The 24,969-nt window shown below is 39.0% G+C and overlaps 1 protein-coding gene across 21 annotated transcripts in view; it reads left to right on the top strand.

The window, feature by feature from the left end:
• The window catches only part of ESRRG (estrogen related receptor gamma), a 657,282-nt gene that overhangs the window by 411,198 nt on the left and 221,115 nt on the right, over positions 1-24,969 (top strand). For 2 of the 21 annotated variants that reach the window (XM_051820576.3, XM_089312192.1), the window contains one exon: positions 7,520-7,695. The exons of 18 other annotated variants lie outside the window; for them this stretch is intronic. Coding sequence is in view for 1 of the 3 variants with exons in the window: in XM_051820568.3 (XP_051676528.1) it covers positions 8,270-8,274 (5 nt within the window). In the remaining 2 variants the exon portion in view is untranslated. Of the gene's footprint in view, positions 1-7,519; positions 7,696-8,155; positions 8,275-24,969 lie in introns of all 21 variants that reach the window. One more of the 21 variants, XM_051820568.3, reaches the window with a different exon arrangement.

Here is a 24,969-nt window from a genome sequence, read left to right as displayed (position 1 = left end):
ATACAATATTCAAAATGATTTATACTATGGAGTGCCTCTTATGTATTTGCTGTTTGACAGATATTTTCAGCTCCCTGTCATTTCTTACCGCGCAGAGTTCGAGGCAAAATTGCACATTGACTAATTCTCCTTCAGAGAACAATTTTAAAACTAGCCCTGTGCGATTCTGAGCTAGAATAATGTTATTTGCATGGTTAGCGTTAAGTCAGCAGTTAACTGACAAATCAGTCCATTAAGTAACATGAGATTTTCACACATTATAAATATTTAAGGGGAGGGAAAAAAACTCGGGAAGAAGCAGTAGTGACTTTTAAAATCTCCCCTGAAAGAGACAATGCTCAGACCATGGATTTGTTTCATGTGTCGTGTCCAGAAAATCTAGAAAAGTACTTTCGTTCTTACTTGCAGTTTGATTCGTATTTATGGTTATCTTTATATACACAGAAATATATATATATATATATACAGATTACTAAAGGTTGAGGGGGGCAAGGGTGAGGGAAAAGGAGAAGTAAATTAGCATTCTCGTGTAAATGAGCAGGTCATACATTTAATTTCAACCCACTGGTCAGGTAAAACACTAGTATATCGCAGGAGCTGTCACTCGTCTCTCTCTCTTGCTGTTGAGTCAGTTTGCTTTTACATTACAGTAATACCAACTGTTATAATTCTGAAAAGAGTGCTGTTGGCAAACATTTCTCTCCATGGGCTGCAAAGAAAATATAAAACTCTAGAAGATGGGCCAGTGCACTATAGGTAGATGTCCACTAGCTGTCCTTAGTGACTGCAGATTGCATTGCTTTGTAATTAAGTAAGAGATGAAAAGTGACTTGCAGTCTTGCCGGCTGTTCAAGTACGTCTGAGTGCGAGTGTGAGTGTGTGTGAGTGTGTGTGTGTGTACCTACATGCACGCTCCCACATGCACGGCCCCACATCCACGCTCACCCACGAGATGCTGGCCAAGAGATGGGGTTGGGAGGAACTGAGTGTCAGGCTGTGCTTTCTCAGTTTCAGACACTCACGGGGAGAAACAACCTTAAAATGTGTGAAAATAAACATTAAAGCTAAACAAAGGCAGGGCTGCCCACTCAAGTGTAGTTTGAGGGTTCACGCACCTGGAGAATTGAAAGCGCACGCATTCATGTCAGGAAGAATGTCTTACCTAAGCTCACCCAGATCCTAAACTTTCTCTAATAAATAAATAAACAAAGCAAACTTTAAAAAATCCCCCTAGAGGCTTCTTTTTAAAGTAGTTTCCTTGAATTTAACTTCTTATAGCTAATTTGAATAATTAGTTTAGATAAGCCTCTTAAAGCAGATGCATTTAAATGAAATTGGGGCACATGTCCCTTTGGCTTTGGCGCAAGATTCAAACTAGCTTTCTTTTTGGCTCAATTAAAAGTCATCTTTTAAAAATACAGGTTTATTGTCTGGATGAGGTTCTGATCGTTACGTGGTTCAATGGACAGACAGAAAGACCCAATGCTAAGCAACGCATCTGTCTCTCTGTCTCAATTAATAAACCACGGAATTTATACATGCTATTAATATTCATAGTAATTGTACTGGGTTAAACCCCATCACGTGTGTGTATACACAGAAATGAAACCAGAGTTATGCAGTTCAGAGGAAAACATCGGACAGTTTCTGCTTTGGGGACTGTTAAAGATTCATACAATTTATTGGCCACCATTAAGAGAGCCTAAAATGTTAACCTCTAACTATGTATTTTTTTATTTTAGGAAATGTGCCAGCACATTAAAGAACATAATGCTTGAAAGCTTGTTTCACATTTAATAGCAGTAATAGCTGATAGCATAAATAGATGAAAATAATATATCTGCTCATTTTGACATATGTGTCAGTCTAATCATTCTAAATGAGTGTGCTCATCACATGAATCCCTTTCAACCTCTGATTAAAATGTAACATTGACTACAGGATTACAGAGCGGACTTAATTTTACTGACTGTTTTAACAGTTGTCACAGCTGTTGGAAGAAGGAAAGGCAATTGAAACACTCCAAAACAGACAAGGCGAGGAGGGAACACTTTAGTACATTTCAGCTTGCTCATTGCAGTCTGGACACTGAAAATTTAACACTTTTGTATTTAAGATCCCTGTTCAGAACCGCGCAAGTTTGATTTTATATGGACCACTCTTTCTGTTTCAGTGTTTTGATTTTTTTTTCTCTCTTTGCCTCATCTCTCCTTATTAAAAGCTAAGCTTAATTGAAATACAACTATCCAAAAGTAATACTCTAATGTCACAGTATAGGAGATGAAAATAGGCTGGAAGGAAAAATTTATTCTGTTAATAATGACGCCTAAATCACAGAGGACACTATTTTTAAAAGAAAGACAGGAGCTTGCCCAAGTCACTTTAGATGTGATATTATTTGACAACTATGAACAGGCACTTTGAGTTTATTTTGCTGAGAAAGATTAGTTAAAACTCCAGAGGTGGAGCTCCCATTCCTTTCCTTCCTATTTCTTCTCTAAATCTGTTGAAAACACCTGCAGCCTTAAAGGTAGGTGCAGTAGGTGGGGTTTTCAGATGATTTCTTTGTAAATTGCTTGAAGTGACAACCGATAGCACCTGGGGGTGAGCCTTCCGAGAGGAGTGAGCTGTAGAATCTTGCAGCCCTGCCCATCACCTCACTACAGTGAACAGAATTAAACAACCATTGTGTGTGTCCCACACTATATGATAGTTGAAATAGCCAGACGGTGTATGTTATGTAACATATGATTTTCTCCTTGAAGTATGCAAAAAAAAAAGTGTTCCCGAGTTAATGGAATAAATGTTGAATGGGAGTGGTTAGCAAATGATGGGCAACCCATGTTCCAGCAGCCCTTTGTGTCAGGGTATTTATATGTTACCCTATGCACATTTGGTGGTAAGTTTAAAAATCTTCCTTTTGCAGAAAAGGCTGCAAAATAGCTTTCCATTTCCTGGGCAGAGGCAAAGGTGACAGTGTGGCTGCTTCTTATAGTGATGGTTTCTCATCTTAATGTGTTCATGGCACTGCTGTTTTATTTACTGAGCCTAGTGTGTTGCAGCGGTAATTAACCCATGTTATTAGCAAAGCCCTTGTGGATATCCATTAATTCTCTTGCATGGATGATCATTTTTCTAGTGTTTTTCCCCCAATAAGATATTGTTGTTCTTTTTAAAAGAAATCTAAATGGACAGCATTTGATATATTTCTTTGATTTAATTTGACCTGTAATATATATTGGCCATCTTAGGAAGAATGGTGTTCTAATTTGGCTTTTAAAAATGCTAACAGAAGCTGGAGGGAAAAAAATGTGTTCCTTTCAAAGTAAAAAATGAAAAGAAATTAAGATTTAACAGGGAAGTAATGCAAGAAATCAGTTTTCACTCCAAATTTTCCAGATCTTAAAATTTATGATAATTTGTTGCTGGGAGGTCTTTGGATCAGGTTTTTATTTAGTTAATAACATTTGAGGCATTTTTGTAAAATATTGAGCCAGCAGAAAAATACTTGTGCTTCCTGTGCTGAGAAAAGATAAGGACTGTCTCATTAGCCGGGCCATACTTTTGCAATTAATTTTAGATACCTGGTGCTATTCATCAAAGAGGGCAGCTAACTTCTCTATGATGCTATTTAACAATACTTTCACAATACCTCACTCCTGCAAGAATTTCAGACAAAGAAGGGACCCTTCTTTGGGAAGGGAGGCGTAATGCCCAATCTCAAGTCCGAATCACTCGTGAAAAATGTCTCAACATTTGTCTTAGACTGGTGATTCAACAAAATATTTTTTTTTTCTAACTTGGAGAGTGATGTGCAGTACTGAAGGTTTTTGCTTTATATTATTTCCTAAGATAAAACACAGTGCAGACTTATGGTTGATGCTTTTTCATACAAGTGGCAATTAATAGCAATGATATCTATTAAACCAATGAATAGCAAATAAACTTTTTAACATCACTCATAAGATTTAGCAATAAGAGGAGAGCATTTGAGGGATCTCACTTAAACTTTGAAGTCGTCATAGCAGATAAGCGTTGCTCTGAATCATGCTTCCTAGCAAATTCATGGCTGAGAGAAACAATACAATGTTGATCTGTTATAAGTGCATATGAGCCCCGGCCCTAACCAGTTCTCTGGAGAAAACCTTGGATTATACTGGCCCAGTTTGTCCAGTTTTTCTCTCTTTTACATCCACTGGCATTGTATTAAATTGTCATTGTTCTAAAGCACGTGAGATAGAAATGAATTGCAGTTCTGTACCTTCTCTGACAGTGAAATATTTAGCCTCTCTTTCTCCAATCATACTTATGTGTGTCTTTGATAGTGCAACGATGACACCCAGCATCTTTGCCGCTTGACATTCTTCTTATTGCATTTTGTAAATTTTGCCGCTGATGGTTATTCTTCCAGCCATGTATATCTGGGTATATACGATCCATACCATTATTAATACACGAGCTCACATGTAGGACTTTAATGTCCAGAGCAGTTGATGGGCTACACACGAGTGTGCTTGTGTTCATGCATAGTGTGCACGTGAAATCCCTGGTATTTAGGAAGAGGCAAATGTAGAACATAGGTGTACTGCTAAGATTGTTCCTGTACATTTCTATAATAAAATAGATCTTAGGTATTATTCAGTTAGTTGCCAGTAAATTTGCCAGGCATGATTTTAACCTAGAATTACCATTTGAGATGTTAACCAAGGCTGATTTTAAACTGAACTAGGATATTAGATAACAGGTAACCTAATAAGTGAATTTGCTTCTGACTATATTTTTAAAAATTATTTTCATTCATATATTCAATATTGAGTAATCATAAATAATTTGTAAAATAGGAAATAAACTACTGATATTAAATGCATACTGTAATGGTTTGGGCCCAGATCCAAGAAACAATTTTGATTTAGCTCTTGGCTGCATCTTATACAATTGGGCCTGACAAACATACCTTAATGTAAAGCATGACAGTTTTCAAACAAATGCAAAATATAAATTCTACTTATCTGCATTACATAAATCTCTCATTTGCTATTTTTTTGGCTAAAAGCAAATATGTGAAATTCGTAAATATTTATATAAAGTGCATCATAGATTTCAGACTTACTAAATATTATTGTAAGAGGTAAGTTTAGAGGACTGTGATTTTACTAAGCAAATCACAATGAATGTCCAGTAAAAACACTTATAAAATTGCTTTTCTAATTCTAATTCATATTTAAATTCCTAGATTCCATTTTTACCTTTATTTGATTGACTAGTACTTTAACAAGTTTACTGTTGCTGTTTTTTTAAAATCCTGCTGCTAACTGCTTCTTTATGTCAATCCATCAGATCAAAGTTAGCTCCTTTATTATCAAAGGGTGGTAAGTGACAGCCTTCTGTTTTTTGAAGGATTTACCTGGCCTTTTATTCTTGTTTCAACTTCATTTTAGACTTATGCTTTCTAAGTTTTGGGGAACCTCAGCTGATAAAAATAATTCCATTCAGAGTTTTAGCAAACACATCTTCCTTGTCTACTTGCTCTTTGCAGAAGTGCCAGATGTTTCTTTTTCTCTGATTTAGACAGTGTTTCTCCATATTTTCCAATTGATTGTCCAAAACTATTGAATTGAGAGGGTTTAGATTCTGTGTGTATTGTATATGTGTGTGTGTGTGCATACATATATTCCTTCCTTGTACTTTTTAAAAATATTTTTAAATGTTGGGAGGAAACTTGCTTTTTATATCTCGATGTCTTCAAATGATAGTGTCATTTTAGTTCATGGTAGTGCATGTGTATTTGGATGCTAACTCACTAAGGCAAAGCAATGCAAAAGAAGGTACAGTTTTAAAGAAATTGGCTTCTCACTGGTCAATTAAAATCCATATCAGTATTCTAGCATGGATCTGTATGTACATTTGACCATAGATGTATAACACACAACACCAGTCATTAGAAATAACAACCTTTAGCTATTCAGAATTCCTTTACACAAGATAGTAAATGAACACATGGGTTTTTGGCATTTAAAATCTATCAAATACTTATTGAAGTGTTAAAACTCATAGGGAGTCTACTTCAGGTTAGATTACATTCTAAAAAAGAGCTTACAATTAAATTTATGTGTAATTATAAAAAACATTCTTTGTCACATGCATTCCACAGTGCATTTTCATATTGCTTTGAATGAAACGAAATTGCATATGTTCTTTTCGTCATTTTTGATTGGAAGTACACATTTTGTGTAATATGCCTTGGCAGCACTTACCTAGCCAAAGAAAACAAATTAATATTAAGCATACTGAAAGCTGTCAGGCATATCACAGACATGTCAATTTAGCGTTGCTTCATCACACACCTTCTCCGTAAACAGTTGGTTAAGATGGTGCTAAATAAAAAGGGAGCCACCAATAAATTCTCATTTTACATCAGAGATTGATGGCTAGTGTTAAGTGTAATGAAAACCAGTTTGCTTGCTTTAAAAACTAACTGTAGGAATACAGATAGTATCAGTAATAATGGGTATTTTTTTAATGTGTAATTTAAGCTTTTTTCCCATCTTTCTTGCCAATCTTTCTATTATCTTGGAAGTCAAATGAGATTTTATAAAAATATTTCTCAAGTGGTGAGCTTTGATTGCTCTTCTTTATGAAGTAAAAACAAAGATGTAGAGTCAGGTGCATGTCCAGTTTTAGCAGGCAACATCTCTTTTTGGTGCACTTTGTATATATTTTCTGGGAAAGAAAAAATCTGCTTTCTTTTGATATGACTTATTCAAAATGAAAAAAAGGAAATTTTATAAAGTAAATTGGGAACTTATGCACAGAGAAAGGCAGAAGGACACTAAATTTTCTTTTCATGATTAGAAGGATACTTTTATAAGTGGTAATTCCTTTTTCATCCACTCTAGAAACATTTTACTCATTTCTAGTGGTTTTTGAGAATTTACACAAAGGACTGGTTAAACAAATAGATTTCCTTTTAAGACTCACAGTGTAAATCAAAGGTTTTAAGGGTGTGCTTTTCAAGTTAGTAAATATATAAGAATTTTTGTAAAAATTTATTTTGCCTTGAAAAAATTCTGAGAGCATATTAATCACATATACAGGATTACATCCAGAGTTAGCAAAAATAGCAGAGCATGTGAAGTACAGAGAGCAGTACTTATTTAAGAGAAAAAATTCAAATGTAGGGTTGCACGATTGTTCTGATTTCCAAATTATCGTAGTAACTTAGCTTCTCCAAGAATGTCAGATGGCCATGTTAAACTGCATTCATTTTCCCATAAATGAAAGGAATATTCTGACAGTGCTTTCTTTCTAGCCGTTCATTTGCTAAAACAGATCAGATCTTTCGAGGAGGACTAGTTAGCCCATAACCAACTGTTCATAACCAGAGAGGGAAAGATAGTGGTTGAGGAGAACCATGTTTTTATTTTTATTTTATTTTTTATTTTTTTGCCTACAAGAAAGTGACTGTATACAGTTGGTGCTGGGTCCTATGAAATGACAGAAGCATGCCTTTTATCCATAGACTTGAATGAGACCTGCCTCATCAGTCATGGGATCATAGTGTCACAGATGGAAAAGCAGCCATCAACTGAATTGTACTGAACTACACACTTGGCTAATTCATCTTCTTGCTCTGCACATCTAAAGGAAGGCTCATTCTGTTCTTGGAGCCTAGACAGCATCAGGAGTTGGGCTCAGGTGGGACCATGTGGCTGTCTTTTTCTGTTTTCTCCTAACCATGCAGCAAAGGGAGGCGAGGAACAAATGGACAATTTATGCACAGAAACTCAATGACAGATTCTTTCCCAGGGTCAGGGATTTGTTGTTGCTTAGTGGTTATGTAAATTTCAGAGTTCTCTCATGTTCTGGAAATGTCATGGTTGCCTTTCATGCTCCAGAGTCCTCCCCACAAGTGATGAGGTGTGCCCCTCAATTTATGCCAACCATGAAAAACAGTTTAAGTATTTTGCAATAGATAGAAATGGAGAACAGATCATCTATGTCCATTATTTTGGATAATGATCCTGTGTGTGTATGTGTGTATGTGTGTGTGTACCTTTATATTGAAGTATTCAGTAGGTTAAGTCTGAAGAATAAGGAAAATAATAAGAGGTTAAAAACTCAAATTGTATTTTTTTATTTCTTTATTTCCTTATAGTGAACAAAACTTTAATGTCTAGAGCATTTATGAGGGTTTTAATGATTGGAAAATCTATCCTGAGAATGTGGTCACCATATGTGACAGCCTTGCTTTCTATCTTGTCTTCAGTTTATGGGGTAAGTTCAGAGATATTGTCTACTGTCTTACTTTGCTTACACTGTGGGACCTCTCTGCCTCCACACTGAGATAACCTGAAATGTGGGGGAAATGCCTGCTCACTTCTAAGCCACTTTCCTGAACACCTTCCCCTCCTCAATCCCGGCAGTGTATCCTTTTACAATTTCTGTTTCTATCCATCTATTTTGCTAAAGGATCATTGACTTTGGCCAAAGGTAAGTGCATGATATCCATCCATATTTGCATATGCAGTGCACTCTGTTTTTCCTCTGAATTCCAAAGAGCTTGCCTTCAACTTTTCATATTTGTTTTCCTCTTGTTTCTGTTTGTTGTGCATTCTAGTTGAGTGCTTTTATAGTGTTTTTTTTTTTTTTTTTTTTTTTTTTTTTTTTTTTTTGATTGTTGTCAGTTTGGGATACTCGCTGTTGACATTTTTGTTAAGTTAATGTCACAGCAGAGAAACCTATGGCAAAGTGGAATCTGGCTATAGTGCATAGAAGATACAAGTTATGTTTGATTGTGTGTAAATACAGTTAGTTAGTTGGGGGGTTTATCAGATAGCTTGGCAGAAAGAGAGAGGAGCCGTACAAACTGTTTTCAGTAACTGCGCTGTTCATACACCTGATAAGATTGAGAGAGCTTTTCGAAATGCTGATAGGCTTTGAATAAGAAAAGAATAATCACTTCTACTGGCACCAGCTTATCAGGAATGAAGTAAAATGCCAACACTTTTACATTAGCAAAAGTAAATGTTTTAGACACTCTGCGCCCGTTTCATTCAAGTTAAAAAGGAGGGGTGCTTTGGAGTGTGCTGTAATGAATAGAAGGATTTATTACCTTGCCTAAATTACAGGTGAAGATGTTGATAAAGAACCTTCAGCATCAACAGCAGCTTCGTTGATAAGCAGGTACCTCTGTGCTGAGCATTCTCTGGAGAAATTAAGCATTCCTTTTTCCACTCTGATTCTATTAAACATCATTTCTGATGGTAGAAGATGCAGTTAGGTTCTGTGTCAGTGGAGTCGCCTTGTTTTTCCTGTGAGTGGGTGACAGGCATTTGAAACTTAGCTTATCAAACTTGGAAAATACTGGAGTGCTGTTGTTAACTAAGTTAGGGCATCTGCAAGTTTCCATCAGTAGTGCTGGACCAGCAAACTCTGGGAAAGAAATCCTTTTTCTCCCCTCCTCGGGGATGAAATGAGATTAATTATAAATTTAGCATAGTTTCTAATAAGAAGATAAACGTATGTGTCCCATTTCAAGCACCTCCTCTTAAGAAAGAGATACTGGATTTGCTCCACAGTATAAACCATTAACTTTCTAGGTCCCCCATTTTCTCTTCTTTGTAATTTGACGCCTACAAATAATTTGGCGTATTCAGATTTGATAAATGATAGTGCAAGAGCAGATTGATTGATTTTGGATTACTATTGATTACTCTCAATGAGATCACTGTGACACACTCGAATCAATAGTATTCGATTAAGCAAGGCACCACCGTTCTATCCGTTCAGCGGCAGTGGGGACTACAGGAACAGAACGCTCACAAGCTGATAAATTGACAAAGCGCTCAGCTTTAAATAGCCCTTTGTTCAGCACTAGTTCCTTAAAATATATTTCATTGGAAAGTTCGTTTTTGCAACTTGGGGCCTTTCTGTGGAAGAAAGGTCATCAGTTTAAGGTTCATTAAATTTTAACCAAAAACAACTGGTCTCAGTTTAGGTGTAAAATAATTTAAGTACTTCAGGCAACCTTCAGGCTTTTGAGCTGTTGCTCAGAGGTTTCGTTCTTTTATGAAGATGTCAATTGTAAACATAAAAATGCATCACTGGAAATGTAATGGTTTAAGATTCAAACTGAAATAGAAATTCGTGCCTGAGGAAAGCACTATAATCAAAATAAGGTGGTCTTCCCTTCCCTCAGAAGTGGGCGTGCTCAGGAGGCAGCAGCAGGTGGAACACCTTGATCAAGCACACAGCTGCGTGTGCTTCTTATCTAAGGGTATTCATCATGTCGCCAATACTACATGCAAAACACTAAATATCATTTGATCTAAGAACCGCTACTACTGCTGATCCACTGAAGTCTCTGTGCATTGAGCAAACTTACCAAGCTGTTGGGGGGAAAAAATCATCCATGTTTTCAGGTCCTTTACTCCAGGCCCTCAAGAGGAAGATTTTTCTTTCATATTCCATTCTTGTGCAGTCCTGGCACTTGGCGCAAAGTCTTTGCTCTTACCTCATATAGCACTGCTCAGTTGCTTTTCACAGAGGTGAGCATTATAGTGTGTACTCCCCCAAATATGGACAAAACTTGATTTCAGGTCTTTACTACTAGGACCTGTATATGCAAGGCCTTAAGAGGTCCAAGTCTTAAAATACACCTACATGATTTCTCTGATTTTGATATTAATTTTTTTAAAAGAACCAGAGGTGGTTTTCTGAGGGAAATCAATAAGAAGTCAAGTTTGGAATCATGAAATTCCCTGACAAAACATTAGGCTTTTTTTGCATGACAGTGAGGTAATGGGATTCTAATTATATTAGGCTGAAGCATATGAAGTTGCCATTTTTGTAGGTCAAGAAATGGTCAAATATCAGCAATTTCATATGATTCAACACAATAATTGAATTTATTCCTATACTGTTCATATTTCATAATCAAATTGAAAGTGACAACTATTTTGTATTTGATGACGGGCTGGATCAGATTATGGAAGACACAGGAATTCTGTCTACAATTATGGCAAATATAGTACTATGTTTAGCAACTCTTTTTTTCCACATCACCATTGCCAGGTGTACTTGCCAAGTGTAGGGTGTTGTAGACATTGAACAAGTGGGTATGCAGTCTGTCTCCCCGGGGGAGGAGCAGCCTGGGAAATTTCGCCTCTGCTAAGGAAGACCCCAACACCAACAAGAGGAAAGCCCCATCATGTCAGGATGCAGTACTGACCCCCCCAAAGAGCACTTTGCTAAGGGTAAAGCGTTTGAAAGCAAACTCGGGGACAGAGGCCGACACCTCAAGTATTTCATCCTCACACCCGTTCGTTAAGAGAACCGTACCATGCTAGTTAGCGCTTTTGCTGCTTTTCCCCAGAGAAGTATTAGGACTGTGCTCCATTAAACCCGTGCGCCACTGTGCAGCAGGCAGGCACAGAGCTCCCCACGTTGGCAGTGGAGCCTGCAACGCTTTATTAGCTATTGCAGTCAGGGAAGGGGCTTCAGGAGAGGTAATAAAGTGATCCCGGGCCGCCGTTTGACCCCCCAGATGCGTGGCTCATTTTGGAGTTGTCCTGTGCTGGCCAACAGGGGCTTTCTGTGCCCACCTGCGGGCAGAAGTTGGCTTCCAAATAGGAAGGAAATTGGCTCTTTCGCTAGGTAGGAGAGGGGGCCGCTGGTGCCACTGCTGGCAGTGTCAGCACAAAGTGCATCTTGACTTGGGGTCACGGCGGGACTGGTTAAGTTTTTCTCACCCTGGGTAAGCGCACGACAGCTTACATCTTGTTTCGGAGACAAGGAGGGTGGGCAGCGTTTAGTGGAACTTGATTGAGCGGATGCCTCTGACTGGTCCCACTGTCAGTCTTGGAGTTTTTTCTTAGTAGTGCATTTCCCCCCTGTCTGTGGCACTGAATTTGATTTATCGCCGGTTCTAAGATCAAAAAAGAAATCATTCCTTTTGATGTTTGCTATTAGGCACACGCAGTGCAAGGGGGGTGGAGGGTGGAGGGAGAGCTGTCTTAGTGCACAAGTCACTGTCCTGGCCACACGGTGGCCCCTGTTTATTCTCTCTTCCTTTTGCATGTAAAATTCTATGAATAGTGAGGCTAGCTATGGAGTACTCTCATTGAATAATTATGATTAATACAGATCCCATGGGTAGGGACCCCAACAGTAAATCACATGCTACACCTGAGAGTTTTTTTTTTTTTACTATTTTTACATCAATTTGTACAAAAAACATAAAAAGCTCAAGAATATAAATAATGGGTTTTTTTAATTTCAAAAAAGAGCAATTGGTTGCGTATTTCATTGGGTGACAAACTTGGGACTTCGGAGCCTTATTTGCAAATGAGAGGAAAGGTTTTATGGGGTCCACTTCTCCTGGCTTCTGGACCCCGGTCAGGCTTTGTTCCCAGCCCTGTACAGTAGGAGCTTTGGTGCGGCGTCTCAGTGAGTGGGGTTTCTCCGAGCGGCATGAACCCCAGCCTGTTAGCAGGCTGCTAGTCAGCAGCAGGTGTGAACAACATAAAACAGGATTAACACTGAACCAAAGTGTGTACTAAAAACAGAACCCCTGCCTTGCTTTTAAAAGGACGGCAGCACTGGAAGATAGAAGCCACCCTGGACCTGTGCGCTCCTTGTTTACTAAACAGTGTTCAATGGGCTATGCAAATAGCACTGTTATGGATTCATTTTTTTTTTTTTTGTAGCTATTGACTGAAAACTTGGGCAAAAAAAAGCCCAAGATTTTCATGGGGGAGGGTGGGGAAACAAAACAGACTAAAAATTGTCCTAGGAAATTTTGAACCAGGATTACTGGTTAATATTATAAAAGATACTGTGCTTACATAAAAAAAACAAAAAGTCTATAGTTACTTGGTGTGCTGTACTTCCTATCTGGGAAAAACAGTACTGGTTGGCTTATTTTATGACTCTTGTTTATATGTATAATTAAGTGACTTTCTTGATATTTTCACCTAGGTAGGTAATCAACAAATATATAGAATAAGTAATTTCATTATAGAGTATACGCCCACCTCCACCCTCAATTGAGAAACAACACTACCTACATCTGAACAAGAAAGTGACAAAAGAAAATAATAGTTAACATACAGTGTGAATTTAGCAAGTGGGGCGTTGCATTGCATTTATGGCATTTGAATCATTTTGTCAATACTTTGTTTTGGAAAGAGAAAAGTAGCATTGAAAAATTTTATTAATTCTAGTATACACTATACATTAGATTATAATTTAGATATCTGCTTCCTTTATTAGATTTAGGCTAGCCTGTATTTTGAAACTTCCAGGAAAAATCTGAAATAGAGATAATTCAATCAATCAGAGAAATTGTATCATATATACATATTAACTCTTTTTTAGACATATGCAAATACAGTTTTTCTTGTATGAGTATGTAATATTGTTACACTGATTCCTAATATTCCAAAAGTATGTTCAAATATAGATATTTATATAAGGTAAATTTGTTTAAGAATATCACACAGGTTTACTTTAAGAATACTTTTGATGGGTAAAAAAATCAAAAATTTTAATTATCATTCTCTTCCTGCATCACCTTTGTAATAAATATTACTTTTATTACCTCATATCCAGGGCTCCAATTTTAATTATTTACTCCTTCCTTCACCCATTGCTTGTTTATCCTTACTGTTTTTTATTTTTTAAATGGCTACTTTTTCTGAGACATTGCTACTAATTTTATTTTAAAAGTAACATGATTTGCCAGTTTGTGATGATTTTAACACCTATTGAATTTAACAAAAATATCTAAATCATGATGAACTGTACAAATTTTAAAAATTATTTTTTAGTTCCCCAGTTACTATCTATTTTTTTTAAAGATTTATTTTATTTATTTGAAAGACAGAATAACAGAGAAAGGTAGAGCCAGAGAGAGATAAAGAGGTCTTCCATTCCGCTGGTTCACTCCCCAAATAACTGAAATGGTCAGAGCTGAGCTGATCTGAAGCCAGGAAGGAGCCAGGAGGTTCTCCCATACAGGTGTAGGGGCCCAAGGGCTTGGTCTATCTTCTAGTGATTTCCAAGGCCATAGCAGAGAGCTGGATTGGAAGAGGAGCAGTTGAGACTAGAACAGGCGCCCTTATGGGATACCAGCGTTGCAGGCTGGGGCTTGAACCTGCTGTGCCACAGTACCACCCTTCACAGTTACTCTCTTAAAAAGTTAATGCCACTTACCTTCTAGTGTCTTTCTTCCTGAGAAATGTCTGTTCCCTTCTGTTTAGTATTTTTACGTACCTTCTGTTATTAAGCAATGTACAGAAACATTGCTTAATGATAGTTAATGAAATCAGCTTTAGAAGATATTCGTTTAAAATTGATTTTTGAAGTGTAGTGTTCATAATTAACTCTCTGGTGTCAAAATGATTGCTTATAGTAACTTCTCATGTGGCATCAAAACAGATTACTTGCATTCCTTTGCAACTTTTTAAATCATTAAAATCATCAATGTAATGCCTTAAACTGCATTTTCTTGATCTTTCATTCAAAAATATTTGTGTGCAGGCACTGTCTTAGGCACTAAAACCCTGAAACAAATAGTAAAAGTGTGGAATGGTCATGAGTTTCTATATACCATGTAGAAGGGACTCTTTCTGTACCTAAGTCCCCAATAAGTGGGGCTCAGTCTTCAGAAAATAAATTCAGGAATTTGGATAGCAATAGTTTTACATAAAACTTGAGAGAACCGATTCTTCCATTCTGACTTTCTGGTTTTGGCTTTTGAGAACTGATACGAAGTTAGTATCATGAACTCAATTAAAAATGTGCATTAGGGGCTGGCGCAGTGGCGCAGTGAGTTAAAGCCCTGGCCTGAAGCACCAGCACCCCATATGGGTGCGGGTTCTAGTCCCGGCTGCTCCATTTCCAATCCAGCTCTCTGCTATGGCCTATGAAAGTAGTAGAAGATCGCCCAAGTCCTTGGACCCCTGTGCCCACGTGGGAGACCCAGAAGAAGCTCCTGGCTCCTGACTTTGGATGGTTCAGCTCTGACCCTTGTGGCCATCTGGGGAGTGAACCAGCAGATGGAAGACCTCTCTGTCTCTCTGTCTCCCTCTCCCTCTCTCTCTCTCTCTCTCTCTCTCTCTCTTTGTAACTCTAAATAAAATAAATTTTAAAAAAAGTGCATTAGGTCTTGAATATCACAGCTGTAACTGGGGCTAAATAGTGGGTTGGTCTCTTTCTCTCTTTGAAGTTCCTGATGATCTGATCACCAAAGTTGTTGAAATCCTTAAAATGCTTCAAATTACTTCTACATGGTTTGTTTCTGTGGACAGATAATGAAAGATGAAAAATGTTTTCAAATATAGGAAAATATATTTCCCAGGTTGTCAGGAAAGCAAGGGGGATTTATCAGAAGGTTTATGTTGTTTGACATTGAGGGAAAGGTTTGAATTAGTAAACTCATTCTAATCAAACTGAATGACTATGGAGAGAGAGTTTTTATAAAGAAACCTTGCCCTTAATCTTGAGATAATCTCACAGCAATTGTCTTTGTCCAGCACTCCTACAAAACTGCCCTGTAGAGTTCCCCAAAGCCTGGGATTTCAATTTGCCTGAAGACTGGAAGGTTGAATTCTAAGCAGTTCTCTGTCTCTGCAGTATCTCTTCAGTGGATGCATTTCACCTAGATGTTTTCTTCATTTATTTATTTTGAAGCTACAGATTGGTCTGCTTCAGGTCATTAAAATTATTGTCTCTCACAGTTTTAGATGTTTATAATGAGATGATTAGCAAAGTTAGGCAATAAGATTTATATTGGCATCAGTTAAGTTTAAGGAAGGATTAAAATCATGGTATCATGGTACCATTGCCAATCAGAATATGCCAGAACTATCTCAGGAGAGTTTTTGTCAAGGGTTTATGCTCAATTAAAATTTATACTGCATGTTACTGAGTGCCTGTCTCATGATGGCTTGGCATCAAGATGTTGCAAGTTTCTCTTTTGCAAGTGATATGCAATGCAATTTGTGTGTGTGTGTGTGTGTGTTAGAGAACTATAGGGTTACAAACTATGTAAGGGAAATGTCAGACTTTTGGAAACACTAGAAATATGAGACAAGGAACTATCTCTACCTGGGCACAGCCAATATTCTCTGCAATTGCGACAGGCTCTAACAATATTATTTTTGTCTCTTCCCCTACATGTATGCCAGGGCAGCTTACTTGTATGTAAGTCTTGCAAACATGAGCTGAGTTTTCATCTCATCTATGTTGCCCATTCATTTATTTATTTTTTTATTTTTATTTTTTTTACAAAACATTTGTGAAAAAAGCTTTCCCCCATAGTCGTCTTGACTTTGCCCAGGTCACTCTTCCTGAATCCTTTTCACTTTTTTAAGCTGCGATGGAATGTTTAAAAGGGATGCATCCTGCTTTGTGCAGAGTGCCAGAATGCACTCTGAAATCTTCACCAGGGTCTTCCAAAAGAAAAGACCCACTTACAAAGCAACAGCATAAAACATTGGGCTGGGGTGGGGGGGACGGCAGAGAGAGGAGACGAGGGCAGCTGGTAATTTATGATTCCTCCAGTATTGCATGGGAAGGATCTGCCAGTGCCCCACTTCCACCCCACCCCCGAACTACACACCGCTCAGTGTTAGGATGATGATAATGTACCTGGAAGGAAAAGGCAGCCCATGCCCAGGCAGGCAGCATCAGACAGGGCGCCTTGCCATCTGCCCCACCTGCTGCATTCATGAGTCCATCTGGTGACTGCAGTAGCTCATTGTAGGCCTCTTCGGAGGAACATTCGGGCTGAAAAGCAGGCAGTGTGAATTATTTAGGTAGCTGGTATAAATAAATAGAAGGAAAGGGAAAGAATAACAGGGGAAGGGACTGAAAGAACCCGGTGCACCCTTAGTCTGGAGTGCTGTGGAATGCTCCAGGGTAGAACGCAACCATTTGCATACAGATTTAGACATATAGATCCCCGTGCAGATTACAAACCAATGAGTTTTATCTAGATTTAGATAGCGCTCAGCCTGTTTGCACTTAAAATGTGGCCACATTCAGGTAGGGAATCCTCCAGACTTTCAACATAAAGGAAACTGATAAAATATAGTATTTTTAGACATTGATTTACCAAAAGTAGAACAACTCTGTGTCCTTTCAGAAACAGATGAATTTCCTCCCCCATGGGGACAATATACTTGGCTTTTTACTGAATGATAATTTATACAGATTTTTTTTCCTTTCTTCCTGTGAGATATAAAAAAATTGAAAAATTTCCATGTTTGTGTACGTTAAGCAAAATATGTTAATTAACAACTGTGTACAAAGCACTGCTACTGATCCATCATAGATATTAGCGTCTAATAAATAGTAAGTGAAAATCTTTTTAAGCATAGAAATCTGTGTATAACGTGTGTTTTGTAGGTACAAATAATAAATGACATGGATAGCATAAGAAGTCCTCATACTTAATTAATATAAAAATAAATAGTTAAGAAATTATAAACTGGAGTTGAATAAGTTTATGAAATGAAGAAAATTTAACAATATAATGACTTACTGGTATCATCTTATCCAACAAGATGGGTCTTTAAACTGTAATGATCATTGAAGTCTAGGCTGAGGTAGTTTATAAACTGTAAATCAAAGTTTAGAATTTTTAATGGAATTGCTATTATCAAGACCTTAAACAAATTGTTCTCTTTTTAAACATTATTTATTTACATGAAAGGCAAAATGACAGAGACAGAGATATTCCAACTGCTGGTTCACTCTCCAAATGTTTATAGCATGTAGGTTTGGGCCAGGCTGAGGCCAGGAGCCAGGGACTCCTTCCTGGTCCCCAATATGGGTGGCAGGAATCCTAGTACTTAGACCATCATCTTCTTTTGTTTTTTTTTTTTTTTTAAGGGGAAGGGTTTATTGGGGGAACCCTACAGACCAGAGGGAAGGGGTGAAGAAGGAAAAGAGGGAGAAGAAGAGCATAAGAGAGAGATCGAGAGAGAGAGAGAGAATCAAGAGACAGAGACAGAGATCGAGAGAGAGAGATCAGGAGATGGAGAGAAAGAGAGCCAAGTGTTCAGGAACAGGTCCTCTTAAAACTTTGCTGGGGGGCGGGCAGGGAAGTAGGAGCAGTGAATCCCATTAGGGTGGGGATGGAGCTTACACCTGGTTTCCAGCAATAGTGGCGGGGGCTAGAGCCCAGGATGGTGTCCACGGTGTAGACTGCACCATAGATAAGACTGTGCCATTTTACTAACATTCCCCCCTTTTGTTTTTTATAAAGCAAGAGTTGTATGGGATGAGGCCATCATCTTCTGTCTCCCAGGTACAATAGCTGGAAGCTTGATTGGGAAGCCGAAGTGGACTCCATCCCAGGCACTCTGATATGGGAAGCAGCTCTCCCAAGTGCCTATTCCACAGTTCCCTCCCCTTAAAGGAACTGTTCTTATTTTCTTTCTTCTGAATTATTTTTAGTATCATTTTGGGATAAGAATAGGGCTTCATTTATAATAGTTTATGATTTTTTTAATCCACTCTTCTCATTTTATGTTGTAGATGAACAGACATAAATATTGTTACGTGAAAACTCATTGTTTTTTAATGAAATGCTTTTCCTTTATTTTGTTTAACTCTTTAAACTGTTACTCATTTAATTTATTTGAGAAGAAGATGGAGAGGGAGAGAGGCAGACACACACACACACACACACACACACACACACAGATGTCCCATCCACTGGTTCACTCCCCAGATGCCTGCAACAGTCAAGGCAGGTCAAAGCTGGATGCTGTGAACTCAAAGTGAGTCCCTACTTGGAAGGCAGGGACCCCCAGCACCTGACCTGAGCCATCATCTGCTCTCTCCAAAGGTATGCCTTAGCAGAAAGCTGGAATCAGGAACCAGAACTCAAACCCATGAGCTCTGATAGGGCATGTGGATGGCCCAGACAGCAATTTAACTATTTTATTTAACTATTATACCAAACACCTACACTAAGTCACTTTATTTTATCAACTATACTTGTACATATTTATGAGTTACAATGTAACATTTCAGTCACATGTACAAAATGTGCACTGGTCAAATTAAGATATTCAACATTTCCCTTCTTTGACATTACTTTAAGCTTGTTTATGTTTTTTTTTAAAGATTTATTTATTTATTTGAAAGAGTTACACAGAGAGAGGAGAGGCAGAAAAAGAGAGAGAGAGACAGGGAGAGAGAGAGAGAGAGACAGAGAGAGAGGTCTTCTATCTGCTGGTTCACTTCCCAGTGGCTGCAATGGCGGGAGCTGGGCCTATCTGAAGCCAGGAGCCAGGAGCTTCTTCCAGGTCTCCCACACTGGTACAGGGGCCTGAAGAGTTGGGCCATCTTCTACTGCTTTCCCAGGCAATAGCAGAGAGCTGGATCAGAAGTGGAGCAGCCGGGACTCAAACCAGCACCCATATGGGATGCCGGCACTGCAGACAGTGGCTTTGCCTGCTATGCCACAGCGCAGGCCCCTTGTTTGTGTTTTTTACTGACAAATCAATGGTAATGTCACAGAAAAGAGAACAGATTGATTATTATTTCCCCTGACTTTGTGTTTACAGAAAGGCATGTGCTGGTTTGTATTCTAGAATGGACTAGACTCTTTAGGGTTAGTTCACCCCATCCTTTTTGACTCAACACAACTGCAAAGTAAATGTAATTTACTAAATATAATCTGCTTTTGTGAGCCAGTAAAGCCCTAGCCTTCATTTAAATAGGCAGCATGAAAATGAATCACATTGCTGATTATAAATAGCCTCTTCATATATATATATATATATATATATATATACACACACACACACACACATTTTTTTTCAAATAAAACATTTTTTGAAATAATTTTACTTGGGCCATGTTGTGGTGAGGCATGTTAAGTCACCACCTGTGGTGATGGCGTCCCATATGGGCACCTGTTCTAGTCCCAGCTGCCACACTTTGGATCCAGCTCCCTACTAATGTGCCTGGGAAAGCATTGGAAGATGGCCCAAGTGCCTGGGCCCTTAAACTCATGTGGGAGACCTGGATGAAGCTCCTGGATAAAGCCCCTGGCCGTTGCAGCCATTTGGGGGAGTGAACTGGTGGATGAAAGATTGACTTTTCTCTTTCTCTTTCCCCTTCTCTCTGAAACTTTGCCTTTTAAATAAATATATAAATCTTTTTTTAAAAATGAGCTTTACTTAAACTCAGTCTCTACCAAATAGTATATGAGATGATTCCTTGTATCTGCATTCAAACCACTTTCCAGCACCAAATACAAGGAGATTTTTGGATTAAGCTGAGGAACTCAGTAAAATTTAGGGAGTTGGATCAGTTAAGCAGCAGAGTTCAGCCCCTCCTCCCTCAGACTTTCTTCTGAGAGACGTCCCCACTGTCTCTCCCCAGCCTTGGATTAACCAGCCGCCCCCCGCCCATTCCCTTTGAAAATGTACCACTATTTTAGAAAGCCCCCAAATCATCCTTACTTATTCTTCTGATATTATTATCATTTCCTGGAAAGAAGTCTCCTTAGAGTTTCTTGGAAACTGGTGCCTCTCTAGATAGGCAAAGGATGAAGTTGACAGAGACATGGCTTCATTAGAAATCATGGTAGTGGTAGTGGTTACCTACAGGAACAGGACTCAATGTTGAACTGACAATTTTGGGGGGCATCTACAGCTATTTTGAGACGCCTTAGATGTATAAAATAATGTCAAAAATTTTAAAATGCATTGATATAAGAACATTTACACTTTCTACTTACTGCCTTAACTGCTTTGCCTTCACAACTTGCTGCACTCATTTTTTAAATTTTGTTTCTTATTATGACTTAGAGGCAAGGGTCCTCCTGTGCACTATGTTATCTCCTCTTGTGCCTTCGTGTTAGGGTGTTAGAAGTCTCCAATCTAGGCTGGACAGGGCCAGGCTAACTCACAGGCATATGATATCAAAACATAAGCTTCTTTCAACTTTGCCTGGACTTTGTAATAACTTACTTTATCCAAAGATCAGATAAAATTACATTTGTTTTGATGAAGGGAACCTAAAGTGTGTTTCTTTCCAGAAAATGGCAATGGAAATTTAGTGAACATATATCAGCACATTATTCTTACCATGAACATCTTTCTGGCATTTCCCAGATTTCTTTCTTCACCTCTGTCATGAGGTGGATATTAATTTATTTATTTATTAGATCAGCATTTTAATTGAAGGTATTATTTAAAACACGCAAAAAAATCATCTTTCAAAGGAAGCTAAACACCCAAATATTTGTCAGGAATTTTACAAGGGAGCTTTTATAATTTGTCAAGAACAAACCAGAAGAAATTAATTAGTGTGACTACTTGCTTTTAAGAATGCTGACTTTATAATTATGTAGTGATTTGGTAAGTCTAATGATTTCATTGGACCTCAAAATAAATAAAGGCAGTATTAATAATACAAGTCTTTGTGTGACACATTCTGTGTTTCAAAAGTCAATCTCCTTTTAGTGGTTCCTCTTTTTTTTTAAATTTTTATTTATTTATTTATTTTTTTGACAGGCAGAGTGGACAGTGAGAGAGAGAGAGAGACAGAGAAAGGTCTTCCTTTGCCGTTGGTTCACCCTCCAATGGCCGCCACGGCTGGCGCCCTGTGGCCGGCGAACCGTGCTGATCCGATGACAGGAGCCAGGTGCTTCTTCTGGTCTCCCATGGGGTGCAGGGCCCAAGCACTTGGGCCATCCTCCACTGCACTCCCTGGCCAAAGCAGAGAGCTGGCCTAGAAGAGGGGCAACTGGGACAGAATCCGGCGCCCCAACCGGGACTAGAACCTGGTGTGCCGGCGCCGCTAGGCGGAGGATTAGCCTATTGAGCCACGGCGCCGGCCTAGTGGTTCCTCTTGAAATTTGCTGTTGAGGGGCAAATTTATATTTATACTTTAAATTCTGTTCTCTGAGCAGTTATGGTGTTATTAATTATATAGGATAAGTAGCAGATAGGAGCATCCATGTTGCTTGTTAATGGCATCCCATAAAGAACTTCATTACTCCATTCATTGGCAGTAGGAGGGAAGTCCAAGTAAATCATGGGGGTTTTATGGCAGCACAAGTGGGAAGGCAAGGTGACCATTTGGTTTTTCCCAAAAGCCCAGCTAATAAATACAATGGTATTCACCTAAGCTGGTCAAAGTGGCCTGGTCATCATTTGTTTTGGGACAACTGTTCCCAGGCATCATGCCAGATTCATTCGTTCGTTTATTTATTTATTTGACAGGCAGAGTTAGACAGTGAAAGAGAGAGACAGAGAGAAAGGTCTTCCTTCTGTTGGTTCACTCCCCAAATGGCTGCTGCAGCCAGAGCTACGCCAGTCAGGAGCTAGGAGCCAGGTGCTTCCTCCTGGTCCCCCATGCGGGTGCAGGGCCCAAGCACTTGGGCCATCCTCCACTGCCTTCCCGGGCCACAGCAGAGAGATGGACTAGAAGAGGAGCAACCGGGACAGAATCTGGTGCCCCAACCGGGACTAGAACCTGGGGTGCCGGCACTGCAGGCGGAGGATTAGCCTAGAGAGCTGCAGTGCCGGCCCTCTTATTTTCGTAAGACATGAGATTGACCGTGAATTGTCTTTGGAGGGTTAGCACCCATGGCAAAAGAGGAGACAGGTCTGTGGATGAGTACAAACAGAAGGAGCAGCATCTGTGCATGGAGACACACATGGAGCAGTTAAGAGAAATCTACCAGCTGCCATTTTCTGTTAAGGCTTCTGTCAAGACTCCTTTATCTAGGAGCCATAGTTTGAGGGCCATATTGGGTGCAGGTCTTTAAAAGGATGCACTTTTTGGGGGGAGGCAACTGAGTATGGTACAGACCATGATTATGATTGCCAAAGAAATTTATGCTTCTACTTAGAGTATGTAAAGTCTAATGATTTAATCAAACAGCATGCATACACTGCTTGGCAAGAGTAGGCACTGAATAAATATTTCACCCCCGCCCAACTTTGCGCTTAATAATGGGATTGTTAGTAGCACTAGAGGGAGAGTACAAAACTGAGATTCCACTTCTCAAAGCCAAATTAGCTTCTTACCTCAAGCGACAAATTCTGAAGTCGAAATGAGTCATAATAAGGATTAGTCAGGGAAGCTTGAATCGAACCTATTTCTCGTGCACGTGTGACTCCTTATCAGTCTCCTACTACTTATAATTGCTGGATTCGCTTTCTGAAATTAGCAAAGGGGAAAGCAAAGTAAAGGCAGAAACCAAGTCACTGGCTGGTTTCTTCCTTGCCTGGAATGTTAGTGTAAGAATAGGTACTTTAAAAATATAATATTTAATTATTAGTGCTGTTAAAGGGAATTTAGCAATGAGGCTGAGTCCTCTGGCAAGGGTACGGAAGGAGAAAGTATAGATTCTAGCAGATTTCCCTGGGGTTAAATTAGTTTTTAAAGTTTGTTTGTTTATTTATTTGTATTTGAAAGGCTGAGTGAGAGAGAAAAATCTTCCACCTGTTCTAGGCTGAAACTCAAAGCTGAGAACTACATGGGAATCTCCCACGTGGGTGGCAGGGATCCAGGTCTTGAGCCATCACTTGCTGCTTCCAGGGGCAGACCCCACCCCAAGCAGGTGGGGTCCCCCAATGTGGGATGTGGACATCCTAAGCTGTGCCACAATGCCCATCTCCAGATTGAAAAGATATTTGAAGAGATTCTCATATCTTCTGTTTCTCCCAGCTTTTGAAAAGCATAGGAACATCTGTCTTTCATAGGAATCCAGTAGAGAATACTCTGGCTCTAAGGTTGGGAATCCCTTACAAGCCTTGTTACTGGTGGTAAGAGTAGGTAAGAGTGTGTGTGTGTGTGTGTGTGTGTGTGTGTGTATGTGTATGTGAGAGACAGAGAGAGAGAGAGAGAGAGAGAGAGAGATGTCTGGGAAGTGGTACTCAATCAATTTCAGGTGGGTTTCCAAAAGAAGGGTTAAATCTTCTGATTGAGCTCATTTTAGCCTCCTGTGGTGATATTTTATTTATCTGATAAAATGCTTGGAAAGTGATTATTTTGTCAGGGGAGCATCTTGTTACTGTAAATCTGATGACTGTGTAATACAATTGCCATAACACAGATGGGAAAAAAGAAAAAACTGAAATAGCAAGGAGTCTTCCTATGTTTCCACCCAGTTATTTTCACTCAGATTTCTCCTTTTAAAAACAACTTCCCAAGACTCTTAGACTAACAGTTAAGTGAGGCACCTGAGCAAGTAATGTTGCCAAAGCAAACCAAACGATTAGGAAGGAGTGTAATAGATGCCACAGATAGCCTGGTGGATGCTGGTGCCCCATTCCTTCTCCCCAGACCAACGGTGATGGCTCCATCCATTGAATTTCAGCCCAGGCTGATTGAGTGGATTTATATAAATTACAAAATACAGGTCATATACCTTTTCTGATAGACTGTAAATGAGAAATAGGGATTCCTTTATACCTTAAAGGAAAAAATCCGTAGGCGAAGCTTTCTAGTCTATAAAGCATTTCGGTGGCATGCTTCTTGCCATGTTTGTACGGTAAGTTTTAGTTAATAAACAAATATTACACCAGCCGTTCCCCAACTTTTTCAACAAGGTGTAATTTGTGCAGGAACACCCACACTGTGGAAGACTTCCCAGCCTTTGTTGCAGGTTGAACTGGTGCTTCCTAGACATGAAGGGGGCAGAAATCGCCCATTTTTTTTCCCAGTGTAACAAGTGAAAATGGCATTCGTTAAGGAACAATGACTTCTATTCACACTCATTCTCCCAGCTCCATGTCCATTTGTCCATCAGAATGAGCCACTTATCATTCTTCCAGGTTTTTCCTCTTTCAACATTAAGAGTTATGAAAGGAAAATTCCATTTTTTCCTGGCCCTCCATGACAGGCAGACTGAAGATTGTGGTCATTTGGATTAAAAACATATCCATCACCAGCAGCCGGCAGGTTATTATGATGTCTCCTTTGAATATA

This window comes from Oryctolagus cuniculus, chromosome 13 (genome assembly GCF_051225735.1).
Source record: "Oryctolagus cuniculus isolate XC-2025 breed Fujian yellow rabbit chromosome 13, ASM5122573v1, whole genome shotgun sequence".
Lineage (NCBI taxonomy): Eukaryota > Metazoa > Chordata > Mammalia > Lagomorpha > Leporidae > Oryctolagus > Oryctolagus cuniculus.
This window is presented reverse-complemented; position numbering and strand designations above follow the sequence as displayed.